This window comes from Eretmochelys imbricata, chromosome 1, assembly GCF_965152235.1.
Source record: "Eretmochelys imbricata isolate rEreImb1 chromosome 1, rEreImb1.hap1, whole genome shotgun sequence".
NCBI classification, from domain to species: Eukaryota; Metazoa; Chordata; order Testudines; family Cheloniidae; genus Eretmochelys; species Eretmochelys imbricata.
This window is the reverse complement of record NC_135572.1, coordinates 242,499,143-242,520,226: the sequence shown is the minus strand read 5'-3', so window position 1 is coordinate 242,520,226 and position 21,084 is coordinate 242,499,143. Positions and strand designations below refer to the sequence as shown.

Here is a 21,084-nt window from a genome sequence, read left to right as displayed (position 1 = left end):
CTCTACACCCCCCTTCCCCTGGGCACCCCCCTCAGCCGTGCACGCGGCCCCTCTCAATTCTACACCCCCTCCCCCTGGCACCCCCCTCAGCCGTGCACACAGCCCCTCTCACCTCTACACCCCCCTTCCCCTGGCCACCCCCCTCAGCCGTGCACACGGCCCCTCTCACCTCTACACCCCCCTTCTCCTGGGCACCCCCCTCAGCCGTGCACACGGCCCCTCTCACCTCTACACCCCCCTTCTCCTGGGCACCCCCCTCAGCCGTGCACACGGCCCCTCTCACCTCTACACCCCCCTTTCCCTGGGCACCCCTCTCAGCCGTGCACACGGCCCCTCTCACCTCTACACCCCCATTCTCCTGGGCACCCCTCTCAGCCGTGCACACGGCCCCTCTCACCTCTACACCCCCATTCTCCTGGGCACCCCCCTCAGCCGTGCACACGGCCCCTCTCACCTCTACACCCCCCTTCCCCTGGGCACCCCTCTCAGCCGTGCACACGGCCCCTCTCACCTCTACACCCCCCTTCCCCTGGGCACCCCCCTCAGCCGTGCACGCGGCCCCTCTCAATTCTACACCCCCTCCCCCTGGCACCCCCCTCAGCCGTGCACACAGCCCCTCTCACCTCTACACCCCCCTTCCCCTGGCCACCCCCTTCAGCCGTGCACACGGCCCCTCTCACCTCTACACCCCCCTTCCCCTGGCACCCCCCTCAGCCGTGCACACGGCCCCTCTCACCTCTACACCCCCCTTCCCCTGGGCACCCCCCTCAGCCGTGCACGCGGCCCCTCTCAATTCTACACCCCATCCCCCTGGCACCCCCCTCAGCCGTGCACACAGCCCCTCTCACCTCTACACCCCCCTTCCCCTGGCCACCCCCTTCAGCCGTGCACACGGCCCCTCTCACCTCTACACCCCCCTTCTCCTGGGCACCCCCCTCAGCCGTGCACACGGCCCCTCTCACCTCTACACCCCCCTTCTCCTGGGCACCCCCCTCAGCCGTGCACACGGCCCCTCTCACCTCTACACCCCCCTTTCCCTGGGCACCCCTCTCAGCCGTGCACACGGCCCCTCTCACCTCTACACCCCCATTCTCCTGGGCACCCCTCTCAGCCGTGCACACGGCCCCTCTCACCTCTACACCCCCATTCTCCTGGGCACCCCCCTCAGCCGTGCACACGGCCCCTCTCACCTCTACACCCCCCTTCTCCTGGGCACCCCCCTCAGCCGTGCACACAGCCCTTCTCACCTCTAAACCCCCCTTTTCCTGGGCACCCCCTTCGGCCGTGCACGCGGCCCTTCTCACCTCTAAACCCCCCTTCCCCTGGGCACCCCTCTCACCTCTACACCCCCCTCCCCCTGGCACCCCCCTCAGCCGTGCACACAGCCCCTCTCACCTCTACTCCCCCTTCCCCTGGGCACCTGCCTCAGCCGTGCACACGGCCCTTCTCACCTCTAAACCCCCCTTCCCCTGGGCACCCCCCTCAGCCGTGCACACGGCCCCTCTCACCTCTACTCCCCCTTCCCCTGGGCACCCCCCTCGGCCGTGCACACAGCCCCTCTCACCTCTACACCCCCCTTTCCCTGGGCACCCCCCTCAGCCGTGCACACGGCCCCTCTCACCTCTACACCCCCCTTTCCCTGGGCACCCCCCTCAGCCGTGCACATGGCCCCTCTCACCTCTACACCCCCCTTCTCCTGGGCACCCCTCTCAGCCGTGCACACAGCCCTTCTCACCTCTAAACCCCCCTTCTCCTGGGCACCCCTCTCAGCCGTGCACACAGCCCTTCTCACCTCTAAACCCCCCTTTTCCTGGGCACCCCCTTCGGCCGTGCACGCGGCCCTTCTCACCTCTAAACCCCCCTTCCCCTGGGTACCCCTCTCACCTCTACACCCCCCTCCCCCTGGCACCCCCCTCAGCCGTGCACACAGCCCTTCTCACCTCTAAACCCCCCTTCCCCTGGGCACCTGCCTCAGCCGTGCACATGGCCCTTCTCACCTCTAAACCCCCCTTCCCCTGGGCACCCCCCTCAGCCGTGCACACGGCCCCTCTCACCTCTACTCCCCCTTCCCCTGGGCACCCCCTTCGGCCGTGCACACGGCCCCTCTCACCTCTACACCCCCCTTCTCCTGGGCACCCCCTTCGGCCGTGCACACGGCCCTTCTCACCTCTACACCCCCCTTCTCCTGGGCACCCCCTTCGGCCGCGCACACGGCCCTTCTCACCTCTACACCCCCCTTCCTCCGGGCACCCCCTCAGCCGCACACACAGCCCCTCTCACTTGTACACGCCCCTTCCTCTGGGCACCCCTCTCGGCCGTGCACGCAACCCCTTTCCCCACTGCACCCTCCTTCCTTTGTGCAACCCCCTTGGCTGTGCACGCAGCCCCTCTCACCTGTACACCCCCCTTCCCCTGGGCACCCCCCTCGGCCGTGCACCCAGCACCTCTCACCTTTACACCCCCCTTCCCCTGGGCACCCGCCTCGGCTGCGCACACAGTCCCTCTCACCTGTACAGGCCCCTTCCTCTGGGCACCCCCCTCGACCGTGCACGTGGCCCCTCTCACCTCTACACCCCTCTTCCTCCGGGCACCCCCTCAGCCGCGCACACAGCCCCTCTCACCTGTACGCGCCCCTTTCCCTGGGCACCCCCTTTGGCCGTGCACACGGCCCCTCTCACCTCTACACCCCCCTTCCTCCGGGCACCCCCTCAGCCGCACACACGGCCCCTCTCACCTGTACACGCCCCTCTCTCCTCCGGGCACCCGCCTCGGCCGTGCACGCAGCCCCTCTCTCCTCCGGGCACCCGCCTCGGCCGTGCACACATCCTCCGTCACCAGTGTACAGACCCCATCTGAGCAAACCCACAGATGTGCATACAGCCCTCCTCCATCTGTGCAACCCCCACTGTTATCCATACCCTCCCACCCATCTGTGCACAGCCCATCTGTGCACCCTCTACACAGCTGTGCACACAGTCTCCCTCGCTTGTGCACCCCCACAGCTGTTCATACTGCCCCCACACTTGTGTCCCAAAATGATTTTGCTTTTTTTGCTATGGTGTTTTTTATTGTTGACTCATATTAATTTTATGATCTACTGTAGCCCCCAGATCCTTTTCTGCAGTACTCTTACCAGTCATTTCCTATTTTGTACTTGTGCAGTTGATTATTCCTGTCTAAGTGTAGTACTTTGAATTTGACCTTCCTAAATTTCATCCTGTTTGTTTCAGATAATTTTTTCCAGTTTGTCAAAATGATTTTAAATTCTAATCCTATCCTCAAAAGCACTTGCAGCTCCTCCCAGCTTGGTATTGTACACACACTTTATAAGTGTACCCTCTATGCCGTTATCCAAATCATTTTATGAATATATTGAATAGTGTGGGATCTAGGACAGGGCCCTACAGGACCCCACTCTATATGCTCCTCCAGCTTGACTCTGAACCATTGACTATTACTTTCTGAGTATGGTTTTCCAACCAGTTCTGCACCCACCTTATTATAAGTTTATCTAGGCTATATTTCCCTACTTTGTTTATCAGAACATCACGTGAGACAGTATCAAAAGCCTTACTAAAGTTCAGATATAAACATCTACAGCTTTCTCCCATATGCAAGGCTTGTTACCTTCTCAAAAAAGGATAGTAGGTTGGTTTGATATGATTTGTTATTGACAAATCCAGGTTGACTGTTACTTATCACCTCTCTGAAAACATCTACTCATTGTGCAGCAGCAGTTTAAAAAAAAAAAAAAGTTACCCTGAGGAAAGGGTTAGAAAATAAGACAGAAAATATCATAATGCCACTATATAAATCCATGGTACAGCCACACCTTGAATACTGTGTGCAGTTCTGATCTCCCCATCTCAGAAAGATATTAGAATTGGAAAAAGTTCAGAGAAAGACAATAAAAATGATTAGGGGTATGGAACAACTTCCATATAGGGAGAGAGTAGAAAGGTTGGCACTGTTCAGCTTAGAAAAGAGATGACTAAGGGAGATAAGATAGATATGTAAAATCACAAATGGTGTGGAGAAAGTGAAAAAGGAAGTGTTATTTAACGCTTCATATAACACAAGAACAAGGCATCACCCAATGAAATTAATAGGCAGCAGGTTTAAAACTAACACAAGGAAGTACTTTTGCATATAACACACAGTCAGTATGTGGAACTCGTTGCCAGGAGATGTGAAGGCCAAAAGTGTAGGTGGGTTCAAAAAAGAAATAGATGAGTTCATGGAGGATAGGTCCATCCATGGCTATTAGGAAGATGATCAGGGATGCAGCCCCATTCTCTGGGTGACCCTAAGTCTCTGACTTCCAGAAGCTGGGACAGGATGAGACTTGCCAATTGCCTTGTTCGCTTCATTCCCTCTGAAGCACCTGGCAGCGACCACTGTCAGAAGACAGGATACTGGTCTAGATAGTCCATTGGTCTGATCCAGAATGACCATTTTTATGTTTTTATTATCTTCTAGTTGCTTTCAAACTGATTGTTTGTTTTGATTATTTGCTTCATTAACTTTCTGAGTACCAAAGTTAAACTGACTGGTCTGTAATTCTCTGGGTTGTCCTTATTCCCCTTTTTATAGGTAGGTACTATATTTGCTCTTTTCCAGTCCTCTAGGATCTCTCCCGTCCTGTTCTCAGACATAATCATTAATGGCTCAGAGATCTCTTCAGATAGTTTCTTAAGTATTCTAAGATGTATTTCGTCAGATTTGAAATCATCTAACTTGTCTAAGTAATTCTTAACTTATTCTTTCTCTTTTAATGTAAGAGACCATTTACATATAAAATATTTATATTAATGGGGAATTAATTAATTCCTGGCAATGTACATGCAAAGTCTCATCCCGCTCAAGAAGACAAGAAAATCATTGCTCCAAAAATTGTCATGTAGAGTCAACATCTTTTAATTATTGAAGCAAAAGAATTTGTAAGAGTTATTTAATTGTAAAAGACTGTTTTAAGAACTAAAAACTTTTGTATAAAGAACAGGAGTGTTTGGACTTTTTGAAAACAGAATTTCATTTCCTGTGGAACTCTAATAAAATTGAAAGAATATCTCAGAAAATGGGCTGAATAAAAAGCAGGAGTTAGTTTTAACTTTAAAAGTTATCTGGATCTTTCCTGCCACAAGAAAAACAAAGGCAATTAAATAAAAAGAAAAGGAGTACTTGTGGCACCTTAGAGACTAACCTTAGTCTCTAAGGTGCCACAAGTACTCCTTTTCTTTTTGCGAATACAGACTAACACGGCTGTTACTCTGAAACCTGTAATTAAATAAACGTTATGTATTTATTAAGCAGTGCATATTCAGGAGCTGAAAATGCCACTTAAGCCAGCTCTGAATTCACAAAGCTAATGAGAGTGATGGCAAGCAAGTTGAGTCTAAATGAGCCTGAAATAGATGTGTTTTCCTATAATTTCTTGAAAATAGGAAGGTGAATGGTATAAAAGACTCTGAAGTGAGCACCTCAGATGCTTCCATCCGCTAGTCTGGTTAGACAGCAATCATTCCACAGCTCATCCTGTCCATCTCCACAAGCAAGGTGCCACATGCAAACAAGAAAAATAGAGAAGACTCAAGAAGAAACCTACCAACCCAAGGAAAACCTTCCCAAAACTTCAGCATGAATTCACGAGACAAAGTTAACTACGACTTTGCCAAAGGATTAGATTCACAATTCTTGTAATGATTTTGTTGGAAGATTGAAATGCTGTTATTATTTAAAATACTAACAGTTTCTCCTGATAAATACAAAATGGTTGGACCATGTATTAATGGAGAAAAGATGGGGCTAAACATTGGTAAACCAAGGCCATATCTACACTGCAGAGTTAAGTTGACTTAAGTTTTGTCTACAATCGTAAGATGCTTTAATAACATCGGTGGAGCATGTCCACACAACGCTCCTTGTGATGGCTGAGCACATCCTCAGTCATTGCTCTTGCATCAACAGAGAGCTTTGCATTGTGGGTAGCTATCCCACTGTGCAACTCACCATCCTTTGTCACCCTCTGCTGCTGGGAGCTCTGGGAACGGATCACTGTGCATCATGGTGATGTGCTCGCCGTTCTGTGATGCATTTCTTTCCATCCCATCATTCCATGGACTTCCTACTTCATTTTGTGCCATTTTTCAACAGCCCTTGTAAACTGTGTGCTTGCCATCTGTGCCTGACAGCATGGATCCTGAGCTGCTGATCATTCTAGTGATGAGCGTTATGAACACAATGCAGCTAGTCCTGCAGTATTTCATGAGCTGCGAAACAGAGTGAGCTGGTGATGCTTGCCCTGCTGTCTGCCATGGAAATAAATAATTCAAGATTGCTGCTGGCATTCACAGACCAGCTTGCCACAGTGGACCATCGATATTCAGATTGGGAAACAAGCACCGAGTGGCAGGATCGCATTGTGATGCACGTATGGGATGATGAGCAGTGGCCGCAGAACTTTCGGATGCGCAAAGTCACCTTTCTGGAACTGTGTGCGGAGCTCGCCCCAGCACTACAGCTCAAGAATACCAGAATGAGAGTTGCTCTGACTGCGGAAAAGCAAGTGCAATTGCTGTTTGGAAGTTGGCAACTCCAGACTGCTACCAATCAGCTGCGAATCAGTTTGGAGTTGGAAAGTCCACCGTGGGGGCTGCACTGATGCAAGTGTGCAGGGCCATTAATCGCCTCCTGCTACGAAGGACTGTGACTTTTGATAATGTCCAGGAAATAATTGGTGGCTTTGAGGTAACGGGATTCCCTAACTGCGGCGAGGCAATAGAACACATATCCCCGATCATCTTGCAACAGAGTACATCCACCAAAAGGGCTACTTCTCCATGGTCTTGGTGGTGCTGGTGGATCACCGGAGCCATTTCACTGACATCAGTGCGGGGTGGTCAGGGAAAGTGCATGATGTATGCATCTTTCAGAACACTGGACTATATAGAAAGCTGCATGCTGGGACTTTCTTTCCAGACCAGAAGGTTCCAGTGGGGAATATGCAAATGCCCATAGTGATCCTTGGACATCCTGCATACCCCTTGCTCCCGTGGCTCATGAAGCCTTACACCAAAAACCTAGACAGCAGCAAGGAGCAATTCAACAATAGGCTTAGCAGGTGCTGAATGACCATTGCATGTGCCTTTGGCCAATTAAAAGGTCACTGGTGCTGTCTTTTTTCCAGTTACACCTCAATAAGGAAAATATTCTGATGGTCATTGCGGCCTGCTGTACTCTCCATAATTGTGAATTGAAGGGAAAAAAGTTTCCCCGGGGTGGGCCACTGAGGCTGATCAACTGGCTGCTGATTTTGAACAGCCAGATAGAAGGGCAATCAGAAGGGTGCAACGGGAGGCTATTCAAATCAGGGAGGTATTAAAGGAGCTTTTGACAATGATTGTTAGTAATATGTCTGTCTGTGATACATGCAGCCAGGCAATGTTTACTTTCCCTGGTAGTGCTTGCTTCTGGAGCATTTACTGCAAGGAGCAAATATTCCTACCTATAGCCTCTGTGGTTTCAGCGTTAGCAGTGAGTGATGTATATATGTCACAAAGACTCATCTTATTAAGACTCAAGTTTAATAACGGGATAAAACACAAACTTTTGGACAAACAGGGAACATAGAAATCAAAACAGTCTTGCGGTTAGGGCTCTCATAGCTGGGTGTAATTCCAGTTTTCATTGGAAAACCATTCCCCAAGCATGGCTTGCACAGGTTACTGTGAGAGACCGGAAACATGCAATAACTGTGGTAGGGGAGTTGCGGGAGGGCAAGGACCAAGTAGGGCAAGTTCTGTAGAGGCTGGAGGGGGAGTCAGGCATGGATTTGCTCAGATTTTGCTCTGATTGCTCTGAGGGACTTCAACATCTCTGTCTGGTCCTCCAGGAGGTTTATCATCTGCTCCTGCCTGTGTCCCTTCCTGGCTATCCAGCCTCAGTCTTTCATTAATTGTTTCACTATGTGCTACATCTGTTGACTGCAGCACTTCTTGAAACATATCCTCCTTATTCCTCCTGGGTTGCCTTATCTGATGGAGGTGCTCTGCCAGTGTGGAGGAGTGTGTTCTTAAGGGCACATGTGCAGAAGGCAAAGAAACAATGAACAGAGATGGCATTGTGAGTGCGCTCACAGACATGAATCACAAAAGTTACACACACCTCTTTCTCACTGTCCTTTGGATAGCACGCAGGTGGCCGCGAGTCCCAATTATGGTGAGTTCGCGGTGGGAGGGGAGGAAAGGACAAGAAAATACAAAGGATGCTTTTCGAAGGGGTTACTATTAGCGGCTAGTGAGCCTATTCCGAATACTGGTACCCTTTTGCACAGGCAAGGGTAATTGAACCCGATATCTAACTCCTCGTGGTAATTCAGGATGCAAGGGAGCATCTCCTGCATGTAGTTTCAGACCGGCTCTGTATGCTGCTTGCCTGTGTGCCACTCTGGTTCCTGCAGAAATAGTTGTCGGGTGGCGCTGCAAAGTTTCCTAGAGTGGGGGTAGAAACGAAGGAGCACTGGCAAGGAACCTTGCAGAGTACTTACAGGAAAGTTTTCTAGAGATCGCTATGGAGGATTCCAGAGACATCCCCATGTACATGAAAAAACTTTTCTGCTGTGGCCCCACTATGTAGATGGACAGGCTCTGTTGTTAATTTCTGTTCCTTATCCCACCTCTACCATATAACAAACTACATCAGAGATCAATCTCCTGTCACCATGCAGTATGAAAGCAAAATGAGTACTTACCAGAGCTCCCCTCTCCTGCATCCTCGCCAAAGTCAGAGTGCTCGGATTAGCTAAACCCTTCCAGAGTGGAAAAGAGGTGCTGACTCACTGTGCCACTTGATGACCCTGCCTTGTGCTCCACATCGTCCTCCACCACTTCCTCCCTGAAGTTGAGTCTTCTGGCCGCTGCCTCTGTGCCCCCGAAGTATCCATGGGGCTCTTGGCGGTGGAGATGGGGTCGCCGCTGAGAATGGCATGCAGCTCCTTACAGAAGCAGCATATCTTTGGCCCTCCACCAGAGCGACGGTTGGCCTCCCTTGCCTTCTGGTACGACTGTCTCAGCTCCTTGATTTTAGCATGACGCTGCTGCGTGTCCCTTGTGTGCCCCTTCTCCTGCATGCCAATAGCAATCAGCCTGTAGGTATTGAAATTCCTACAGTTGGTACAAAGCTGTGACTGCACAGCTTCCTCTCCCCATATATTCAGCAGATCCAACAGCTCCAGTGTGTTCCACATGGGTGCGCATCTGTTGCGTAAAGCTGGCATGGTCAGCTGTTTGAACTGTGCATGCCGAGCAAACAGGAAGAGGAATTTCAAAATTTCCTGGGCCTTTAAATGGGGAAGGAGTGCATATCTATGTATCTTCAGGGCAGCAGAGTTCAAACTGCTGACCAGAGCAGTCATGATGGGTATTGTGGGACACTTTCTGGAGGCCGATTAGGGTGACATAACCAAGTAAGTTGTCTACACTGCCGCTGTGTTGCTCTAACTACATCGCAAAAAAGCTCTATGTTGCTTGTTGAGATGGTTTTATTAGGTCAGCATAGCAGGAGAGTTGCATCCACGGGAGGAGCATTTCAGTATGTATACCGCCAGTGTTTTGTCTATGAAATCTGACTTTTGTCAACAAAACTGTGTAGTGTAGACAAGGCCCAAGAAATAGTGTGATTTAATATTCTTAATGTTGGTTAATTGGCCTGTCTCAAGACAGCTCCTTAACTGGCTTTTTCTGATTGATTTAATTTTTCTTATTTCATAGGATGTGGTTAGGATTGCCTGCTTTGCGAACTATAAACTGGTTGTTTGTTTATTAATACCCAACAAGTCCACCTTCCATGAGACTAAATTATAAAACGTTCGTAGGTATCTAAACAGTGGATGCACAATAATTTTGGGAAACCAAATACTTGAGTCTTATCTTACCAGGACAAAAGTATCCACCAGAGGCTGTTTTCTCTTAAAAGTGTGATTCCTGTCAAAAGCTCTCTACAAAGAGACATACAGAAGAAGTTGTAATGGAAGTAACCGGTTTATCATTTGTGTTTGGTCATTTGTGGTGTTTAATATTTCCTTTTTTTTAATATTAAAATATCGCTGGTTAATAACCGTGATTATTTTGCTTAGTCTTGCTCATGGAGCCCTTAACGTACCTGTGACTAAATATTGGGAGCCACACCGCTAAGTTGACAGTAAGAGAAACAAATAATAAGAGTTGGCCCACCATTTTTTATTTCTTGAAACTAAATAATTGTAGTAATCTTTAAAATAAAATTACTTAGCATCCAACAATTTAAAATTATCCCTTTCAACCCTACCTGCCCTTAGTCAATAATAAACGTAGTGAATTGCATGAGAATTTATACTGCACTTAGAAGAGGTGAGATCTGAACATCGGGGTTCCTTGCTAAGGGAACTGTCCCCAACGTAAGCAAGCCCATGTGCCTCTCCCTCTCTTTGTAACAGGCCACATTCTTGCTGCGGCACAGGCTTTGTCATCAAATTAAAAATCTGTGTTTCAGATGAATGCACAAACTTGCTGTTACCACTTTAAAGTACTTTAATTTAAAAACTTGCCATTTCACTTACCCAAAGATCATATTCTTGGACCCTGTGTTACGGAAACAATGATGTATGGAAATTTAAACCAGATCTGTGATTGTATCTTTCTGCTAGAGGGACTACAGAAGGCAGTGAGGCTCTCCCTGGCAAAAATAACCAAAACATGAATTTTTAAACAGCTTAATTATATAACCAGTACATCAAAAAATCCATAATTAGCCAAAGATTAATCCATTTTTCATAAAACTCACTCAGATTCCAGGTATTCACCGTTCTTTCTACTGTCAAAAGTGTTTAACTGAGTTACCACTGCCCACTAATAATTGGACTCCATGCATACGGGCTCTTCAGATCTCAGTTTGTGTGACTTTACACCTCCCAATTTGGCTAGTGTGATGGTATGAAGGATCGCCTTGTGGTTAGGCATTCATGCCATGATGTGAGTCTTATGGAAATGTCTGTAAATAAATAAAACCCTGGACCTGGGAGTCAGGTTCACTTCCATTATATCACCCAAGCTAAGTTTACCCTTCTGTAAAATGGAGGTAATATTTGCCTACGTCTCTGGGTTTTACAAGACTAAAATCCTTAATATGATAACTTTTGGGTTTTTTTGTACTGTTATTGTCTTATTTAAAGTCAGATTCCACTGACAGCTGTGTTCACTCATCATGTTCTCTCTTTCTTTCCAAGCTGGCTACAGAATTTCCATCAGAAGATATTGTCTTAGTAACTGCTTCTCCAGTTATAAAAGCAGTAACAAATTTCAGACAGGTAAGAGAGTCGTAATTTTTGTTGTGTGTAGACGTCTATAAAAGTTACTAAAGCATTTACTCAGTGGAGATAATTTAGGGCCTGACTCTGCAAATGCTTATGCATATGGTTTCAGTCTCTTGCCCTTTTCCCCCTCTCTCCCTGGCTCCCAGTCCCAGTCTGCTTGTCCGACCTATTCCAGCTTCCTTCTCGAGCTCCCAATCTCAGACTCCATTCCCCCATCCTGGCTCCGTGTCACCATCTCTGTGCCCAGCCAGTCTCAGTTTCTCTCCCCTGTGCTCTTCTAGGCGCAGTCTCACCAGACTCCTTTCCCAATCTACTACTTTCCCACCCCCTGGTCTGGCTTTTGCCTCCTCTGCATTTGAATCAGATGGCACCAGGGCAGCGTGGAGGAAGAAGCTAACAGCGGAGACCGCGCACCCCAGCTCGGAGCAGTCATGACAGGGAAAGTCTGACTTCACCCCCTAGCCCTGGGCTGGAGCATACTCAGTTGCTTTGTGGGAATAGATTATGCAGATTTTGGTCACAGGTAGGAGCTATGAGAGAATGGATTATGCTCAGTTGCTGTGTGGAGATGGCATGAATGTTAGACCAGTCTGCGCTAGGAGCTGTGAAAGACTCAAGCATGCTCAGTGAAGATGGAATCTTCAGAGATTTTAGCTGTGGATCTCTAAGAAGTCTCTCCTGAATACATGTATGAACTGGGATTTTTCATTCACTTTTATCACTTGGCCAAATTTGGGCATGTTTTCACAGCAAAATGCATATCCCTGACACAAAGGCCACCCCCTGCCGAATTTCAAGTCCCTGCTCACAGCATAGGGGTCATAGATCTGTTCAAAAAGAAGGTCACCAGAATTTTTTAACGTGGGCAGAACAGCATATTTTTTTTCTAGCCTTGTTCTTAAAAACAACTGAACTGGCTAAAAATTTTCCAAATAAATTTAGGCTAAGGCCCTGCATGGATTGTTGCAGCCCAAATGAATTTAGTTTTGCAAAGTTATAAGTAATTGGAAACAGTCTTAAAATGATAGGTTTCAGAGTAGCGGCCGTGTTAGTCTGTATTAGCAAAAAGAAAAGGAGTACTTGTGGCACCTTAGAGACTAACAGATTTTATTTGAGCATAAGCTTTCGTGAGCTCACTTCATCGGATGCATTCAGTGGAAAATACAGTGGGGAGATTTATATGCACAGAGAACATGAAACAATGGGTGTTACCATACACACTATTAAGAGAGTGATCACTTAAGATGAGCTATTACCAGCAGGAGAGGGGAGGAGGGGGAAACCTCTTAAATGGAAAGCATAAGGCTACCTTAATAATAGACGGTTCTACCAGCCCCACTTATAATAATAGAACTTAGATATGGGAAAGACCTGTTTGATTGTCTAGTCCAATGGTTCCCCAGCCTTTCTTGTGGGAATAGCGTATTGCTATTCCCAGAAGACTGTGGCGGGCGCCGCACGCTCTGCTGCCGAAATGCTGCCGAGAAGCAGCAGCGGCAAGAAGCGTTGCTGCCGAAATGCCACCGAGAAACAGCAATGCTTCTCGGTGGCATTTTGGTGGGCGGTTCTCTGGTGGGCGCGCTTGGCAGCAGCATTTCGGCAACAGGGTGTCCTGCAGGCACACAAAAAGGCCCTGGCGGGCGCCACGGTTCCCACAGGTACTGTGCTGGGAACCACTGGTCTAGTTAATCCTCCAAGGGGCAAATATAGTCTCAGGTGCTTCATCTAGTGTAAATTTAAATTTCTCAAGATAGGGATTTAGAAGTCCAAGTTCCATTTTGAGTAGTAACGTACTACTGAGAGCCTTTCTCAGGAATATTTATTAACAGATTATGTACCTAATTGCTTAATTTTAACAGCAACTTTCTAACTTGGTTGAAAGAATTTGCTGTGGGTCTGATGCTTTAAGTTTACAAACTGGGAATGAACATCATCTATTTTCCAATCTAAATTGAAAACTTAATAAAAGAAGAAAAACAATTAAAACATAAATGATTTCTTTCTCTCTCTCTCTCTTTAAACTATAGGTCTCCAAAACACTAGAGGAGTTTGATGTTGAAGAACAACCAAGCACTATGTTAGAAAAACGGTATCCCAACATTAAAGTTATAGAGTCTGGAGTGAAAGAGTTGAAAAGTCAGGAGCATGTAAGAGAATTTTTGTTTTGCCTAATTTTCTAGGGATCCTGAAATTGAATGGGTTTAAGAAGGGATCCATTTTTCACATGAAATATGTTATTAAAATGGAATTTCTAATGATTTAAATTAATTTACCAAGATTTAGAACAGAAAAGAAATGTCACAGTTCACTTATAGTGCACTTTTAGAAGAAAGGTAGGCAATGGGGTAAAAAGCAATCATAGGTCATAATTCATTAGAAAAATTCAGTTGTTAGGATGGTTAGATCAAGACTCCTGATTCCTCTAATATATTGCATGGATCTTTAGAGCAGCGTAACAAAGAGATTGATCATGAAGCCAGATATAGTAGAACTAAGATTCCTGAAAAATTCTTAAATCATTAATCGGCACTCTCTGTGAACTGTAACTTGGTTTGTTGCCAAAGAGAAACCAAAAATAGTATTAACTTTATAAATTTATAATAAATACCTACTTTTAATTCTCAGGAGAACAAAATAAATAAACCCCTACACTTTTTTCTCCGTTCTACAGCAAAAATATAGTACACACAGTCTCTCTAATTCTTGTTCAGTGTCTTATTTACAGAGTAAAGTTGGAAGGCTTTGTTTTTCACCTCAGTATTATTTGTTTACCCACACTGGCGTCAAGTCTGTGTTTTTGCTTCTATTATATGTAACTGGTATACCAGTAATTAATTCACTGTACTTAGGGTAAGGTAGTATACTCGTATTCTATATCTGTTAGGCTGATGTATGTTCTCAGGTATAATACATTATTAAGACTGTTGTGTGTCCGGTTTATTAATATGTTGTGGGTTTTGTTTTAGGGATGTCCCCTGGGATGGCCATTGTGACATTTTGGGGACCATTCAGGCCAGTAATGGATTCGGTAACCCCTGCCCTGTAACCTTGGTTGGCTTTTGTGATATGCTGCTATAGCTCAGAGCCCTGACACCAGTAGCCAGACCACAGGCATAAAGGTCTCACCGTCGCTTTCACCAGCCTAGTTACTCCTTATAGGGTGACCCCAACAGCCCTTCTGGTCCTGAGTCTCCCCAAATCCATCCTTCCTGAATTCTTAACTATCAGATCGTTTGACTTTGCACAGTGTCAAAGACAGGGGTCTATCTGTGAATGCTGGATCCCCCTGCTTGGGTTAGGGAGCACTGTGAGAAACTGTTTAAAAGCAATAGGTAATTTTTATTAGAAAAAGGAGTTTGTCTAATATGGAAGTGCAAAGCCAGAAGTTGTATTTTTATGTTTGTTTTCTGTGTAACTTGTATGTGTTTGCTTTTCCTTACTATTTCATCTTTGAATCTATGATTTTTCTATTATATAAACTTTTTGTTTATTTTTACAAGAACCAGTTCTCTGGTGTGCAAATTGTTTGGAGTGTATATGCTAAAATGAACTGATAATGGGGGGATGGGGGCTGTTTTCGCACCTTCAGGGGTGATGAACTAGAGGGAAAATATCTGAGTGTCTGGTAGTTAAGAACTTGGGGTGGGCGGATTTGTGGAAACTGAGAATTGGAAGGGCTGATAGTCACCCTGCAAGGAGTAATAAGGCAGATGGAAGCCAGGGTGAGACTTTTATGCTTGTGGGCTGGCTATTAGTGTCAGGGCTCTGAGCCCATATATTTTAGCATTTAGGCACTCAAGATTACAAGGCAGGTGGTGACGGATCCTTTTAAGGTCTGGGTAATCCCCCAAAAGTCTCAGCCATATTGCATGTGTACATCATCTTTCATCTCAAAGGACCCCAACGCTTTCTACAAGATGTACAGAACCATTGTAATATAGCAGTCTCTGAGGTGGAGAACAGCAAATAAGCTCAGAAAATGTTGCATTTTAAATGTTCTATGCTGCAGCTTGTTGTGGCTTCTTCCAGAACCTGACAATGTTGCTCTTTTAGAATTTGATCCAGTGTCTGTTGAAGTCAGTGGCACCCTTTCCATCGACTTTAATGAACTTTGGGTCAGACATTTGGTTGACCAGATGTGGCAATATGTAGAGTTGCATCCATGGCACTTATATTCTTTGAAAGACCTGGGGGAAAAAAACATTATTTTGAACACAGACCCGCAAAAGCAACTATTTATACCTCAGGCTCCCCCAACAGAATTCTGTGTACATACAAGTAAATTAGTCACAGAGTTCCATTCTATAAAATACAGAAGTAATCTCCAATATAAAAAATAGCACTTGGACAAGGAAAGCAGTGTAGGTTTTGCCATGATATACAAGCTAGTAAAAAACAGTCCACTGTGCAAAACAAACTCTTCCCTCAACAGCATAACAAAATACAGCATGCCACCAAGAGGCAAGCTTTATATTTTGTCTTGTAATCTTATTGAGTTTACTATATGCAGTTTCCATTTTGCTGATTTAAGAACTCACATAGCACTGTCGTGAGCGTAGTATAAACTGCTAGATATTTAATCAGTTAGAGAGAGAGAGGACTTGTTTAGTTTTTTTTTACTTTTTCCCATAGCCGGTTACAGATTTTGATACCAGCAAAATACTCTGATTTTAAGGTGTACCCTGGGTTTTCTTAGTTGACCTATATAGATGGTTTTCCTTTTTAATCTTTTAACAGAAAATTTTCACAGAAGATGGCAAACAGTGTATATATGAAAAACTTTGCCTATGTGCAGGAGCAAAACCTAAGTTAATTTTTGAAGAAAACCCATATGTATTAGGAATTCGGGATACTGACAGTGCTCAGGTAACATATTTTCATGGTTCATAAACATGTTAACATTTTGCATCCTAACCACGCACATGTGGTTAGTCACAGTATAGCTTAAAAATTATTGTGGAATGAAATGGATAAACAAGATGTTATTCTAATATCAGAAATAAATAATAGAAACCATTGTTATACATTTTTAGAAGCAAAGTAGCAGCTCTGAAATGCCATTTAAAAATTTATTTATCTTATTTAAAAAATAAGATCTTTATTTTCAAAAACAGCTCATGAATGGATAGAGAGGGTTCCCATCATGAGACCCTTCAGAATAAGCAAAATAGTAGTTTATTTTGTGCTGGTGACAGTGCCAGATTGAAAATAGGGAGCAAGCTTCCCCATATTTTCTTGCTTACTACAGTATAGATAGGGCTACACTGTACATTTTTTAGCCAGATTGTCATGACTCTTGGTCACCGCTGATCTGGACCAGATTCAAATAAATAGTTTAAAATGTAATGGCTTTCTGTGCAATGAGCTATTCAGTCCCAGTGGATGCAGATTTTTGTTTAAAATATAGTGTCCCAAGTGGGGATGATATGTTACAAAATACTGTCTTGTATTTTTTGTTTTCTGAATAGCAGCATCTCTTGTTCATTATAAGTTATGCAATTCAAGGACTTAATTAAATTTTCTTTTTCAAAATCTTTTCCAGGCAAACAAAACTGTCTGTGGCAAATCTAAGAACCTTACTGTTAAATCAATGTTATAAATGCAAAACAGTCTCCTTATCCTGGTCCATTTTGACTTTTTACAAGATATTGAGAGAAATAAAATTGGTCTCAAACAGAACATGATTTCAATGTTGGCTTTTAAATACATTATAAAATATGGGAAGAAATGTGCTTTAGTGGTTAGGACAAGGGAGAGACTCCTGGATTCCATTACAAGCTCTGCCATTTAGTCTTAACTAAATCATTTACCTTTCCCCTCCTCAGTTTCTTTATCTATAAAAGCAATATAGTAAAGGCACACTGTGACATCCTAACAGAGCTATAGTGTCTTAATTAACTTCAATAAAATGCCTTAACATAATTAGATGTATATCATTCATAATCATTAATATAATAATTATTAAAATTATACATTTGAGAATTTGAGAAATATTAAATTATGTAAATTGATCAAGTTTGAGTGACTAAAAGACTGTAAGCTGTCCTTTTTTCTCAATATAGGTCTTTCAGAATCATTTGGCTAAAGCTAAAAGAATAGCAGTTGTGGGAAATGGTGGCATTGCACTCGAATTAGTGTAAGTAAATTATTTTCTTAAGTTATTGAGAAATGTGTGCAAATAAAGACTAGAACAACTGGGCTATCCAAGTGTGTGTTATCTTAAGATTTTTTTAAAAAAGCTTTATAATAAAGTTATAATTAGTGTTTGTTTATATTTAGTAAGGGTATTGATAAAAGGAAATACTTTCACACAACATATAATTGGACTGTGGAACTCATTATCACAGAAAATCATTGAGGCCAAAAATTCAGCAAGATTCAAAAAGGGATTGGACATTTATATGGATAACATCCGGAGTTAAACTAATGTAAAAATAATTGAAAGGGATGTTAAAGCTTGTGCTTTAGGGTTTAAGCTATTCTCTAACTACTAGAGATTAGAATGAGACCTAATGTGGGAGTATGGAGCAGATCTGCCTACTGTGTGGTTCTTACACCTTCCTCTGAAGTCCTTTTAATACCAGGATTGGTGTTGGAATGAGGATAATGTGCTGGAGGGATTCTTGCCCCCTAGTCTGAATTGAGGCTGAAGTGGTGGGGGATGCTGCAGGGATCACCAAATTGGAGGATCCAGGATAGTCTTGCTTATGGTTTTTCTCTCATCAGGCAAAGACTTTCTTTAGGTACTGTAGTGGATGTGACCGGGTTGTGGGAGAGGGGGGGTCTTGTCATGATGCTCTAGGTTCTTGGATCCATTAGTGACGTTTAGTACTGTATACGTATATGTAGATTTGCCTCATAAAAAGGGGGATAACATGTAATCTCCATAACCAGTACTAAAGGACATGAAAATAGGATGCACAGAACTTCTTCTTTCACCAGGGAGGCATTAACTTTGTTTCCAGGTTTAGGAATGAAAGCCCCTGCCCTTCTTTAATCTAGATCAGCGTTTCTCAAACTGTGGTCTGCAGACTCCAACCCAGGGGATCCGCGGGTCCCGCTGCTCAACTCCTCCCCTTCCCTCCCTCTCTCCCTCCCTCCCTCATAGTCAGGCTCCCTACCTGCCCTTGTTCTGTGCAGCTCCTGGAAGTGGCCGCCAGTTCCCTGTTGACCCGAGGCACAGGGGCAGCCAGAGAGGCTCTGTGCACTGCCCCCGTCTGAGTGCCGGCTCCACAGCTTCCATTGGCCAGGAACCGTGACCAATGGCAGCTGTGGGGGTGGCGTCTGCAGGTCCGAGGGCAACGCACAGAGCCTTACTGGCCACGCATCCGCCTAGGGGCCATAGGAACCTGGTGGCTGCTTCCTGGGAGCCACAGTAAACGCTACCGGGACCCCGCACCCCTCCCCCGCCCGCCACCTCTGCCCCAGCCCAGAGTCCCCTCCTGGACCCAAACTCCCTCTCAGAGCCCTCAGCCCGGAGTCTTCTCCCGCACTCCAAACCCCTTATCCCCAGCCCCACCCCAAGGCCTGCACCCCCAGCCAGAGCTCTCACCCCCTTTCCGCATCCCAACTCCCTGCCATGGCCTGGTGAAAGCGAGTGAGGGTGGGGGAGAGCAAGCAACAGAGGAAGGGGGGATGGAGCGAGTGGAGGGCAGGGGCTTGGAGAAGAGGTGGGGCCTCGGTGAAGGGGCAGGGCAAAGGGGGTCCCCAAAAATTTTTAAATCGAAATGGGGGGCCTCCGGTTGCTAAAGTTTGAGAACCGCTGATCTAGATCACTCATAAACAAAGATTTCCTCTGTGGCAACCCATAATTTTATCCATTGTTGAAATGTGCTTTCCAGGTATGAAATTGAAGGATGTGAAGTAATTTGGGCCATCAAAGACAAAGCCATTGGGAATACTTTCTTTGATGCGGGAGCAGCTGAATTCCTTATTCCAAAGCTAACTGCTGAGAAATTAGAGACTGCAATTGCATGTAAAAGAACCAAATATACGACAGACGGTACTGTGCAAACAGTAAAATACACTCCTTGCTTTAGTGTACTAGCATATTAGTTGGCACTTGAATTTAAAGCAACATCCAAAATCATACGTAAATCTGAGATCAGCTGAATTAGCAATGTTCAGAAAAGCTTCACTGTTCAAAATAGCATTCCCTCTTTACAAAAACAAACATAAAAAGGATTTTAATTATTATACTGCTAAAATGTTTGTGTAATATTGTTCTCTAAAGATTATTTAATTTATATACTGGTATGTAGGCATGTATCTCTGTCTCTATCTGATGATGTTGCATGTTATATAATTGGCCAAGTGCTGCAGGAAGTAATACTGGTAATTGGAAGCGCTCTACCCTCTTAGTCAGTACTGAACTAATGCCCCTGCAGAGTGCTAGGAGATGCTACTGCTCGATACAATTTCTTTTGGATAAGGCACAAAACTAAGATTTCTAGCTGATTGTGGTCATTAAAGATCTCATTACGCTAGATGCTTTTTAAAATTCCCCCATCTGTTTTAATTTAGATATTAATATTTTTTCTGTGTTACAGTGAGGGGCTGCAGTTCTCTATTCACATGAGTAGCCCCATTGATTCATGTGAGTAAGGGTCTGCTGGAACAGCTCCTTTAATCTGTTGTACTGTAGCTGTGTGCTTTCACACCACAGTTACTTTTTACTCTATATCTGGTTGCATGTGAGTGGTGGCTAAGGGGTGAAAGGTGTTCTTAAGAATATCAAATAATAAGATTACAATCCTGAAGTATGATGTGTTCTAGAAGTAGTGAAGTGTTTTGACTCCAGCACATTGTTATCCTCCTTTCCCACCACAAGGTCGCACTACTCTCTTAGTTCAGAATCCTTTGGAGTTGTGAGGATTGTATAATAGTGTATAAGGTCTTTACATTGTGTACATGTTGAGTCTGATATTCTCCACATCCTTGACTTCAGGAAGCGAGAAGGAAGAGGGAAGTGTGGCAGCAGCTGACAAACTTGGCAGTGCCTTAGGCCCTGATTGGCATGAGGGCCTACATCTTAAAGGAACTAAAGAGGTAAGGCTGACATCATCCTAACTATATTTGTTTAGATGCTAGTTTAAGTATGTGGGAATGCACTGGCAGTATAGTGCCACACAGTGTTTCTAGGAATAAAACCAGAATGCACATGAACTGATTCTCCTCCTACACCAAATTTACATTTGTAAATCCAGTAACTTCAGTACAGTTCCTTCTGACTTTCACTGATGTGAGGAGAATTGGATCTACTGCTGTGCTTTTGCTCCTTCATCTTCAGATATAAGCTCAAATGTTTGTTTCCACATTTCTGTGGGATTGGGCCTGATTGTAGTTTTAATAAAGGGCAACAAAAGCTATTTGCATACTCTCTAACTTCAGCTGCTTCAAATAAAGTTTTTAATCTCAGAGAGAGAGGATAATGAAACTCACCCAAAGGTACAGCGCACAACAGTCACTTATCACTACAGATATTGATGTTTCTTTTTCTAATGAAATAATATGAATAAATTTTTAAAACCCCTGGAAGCAGGGTTGTGAGGACCTTTTTTATTTGTTTTTTTCAAACAAAAATCAACTGAGTGGACATTTCTATGTTTTTATCAGATTTTCATTTTTTGAACTTTTTGGTCACTCTGAAGTATTTATTTGAATATAACATATATTTGAAAGATTTTTATATGAGAAATATTAGCCTCAAATTTCAATTTTGAGTTACATTTTTAACT

General features: G+C 44.8%; 1 protein-coding gene across 3 annotated transcripts in view; it reads left to right on the top strand.

Moving 5' to 3' along the window:
* Positions 1-21,084, top strand: part of PYROXD1 (pyridine nucleotide-disulphide oxidoreductase domain 1) — a 40,983-nt gene that overhangs the window by 1,970 nt on the left and 17,929 nt on the right. Inside the window, exons 2-7 of one of the 3 annotated variants that reach the window (XM_077826547.1) lie at positions 11,261-11,341; positions 13,375-13,494; positions 16,085-16,213; positions 17,410-17,483; positions 19,189-19,349; positions 20,295-20,395. In XM_077826547.1, coding sequence (XP_077682673.1) covers positions 11,261-11,341; positions 13,375-13,494; positions 16,085-16,213; positions 17,410-17,483; positions 19,189-19,349; positions 20,295-20,395 — 666 coding nt within the window. The remainder of the gene's footprint in view (positions 1-11,260; positions 11,342-13,374; positions 13,495-16,084; positions 16,214-17,409; positions 17,484-19,188; positions 19,350-20,294; positions 20,396-21,084) is intronic. The other 2 variants (XM_077826566.1, XM_077826556.1) reach the window with 2 other exon arrangements.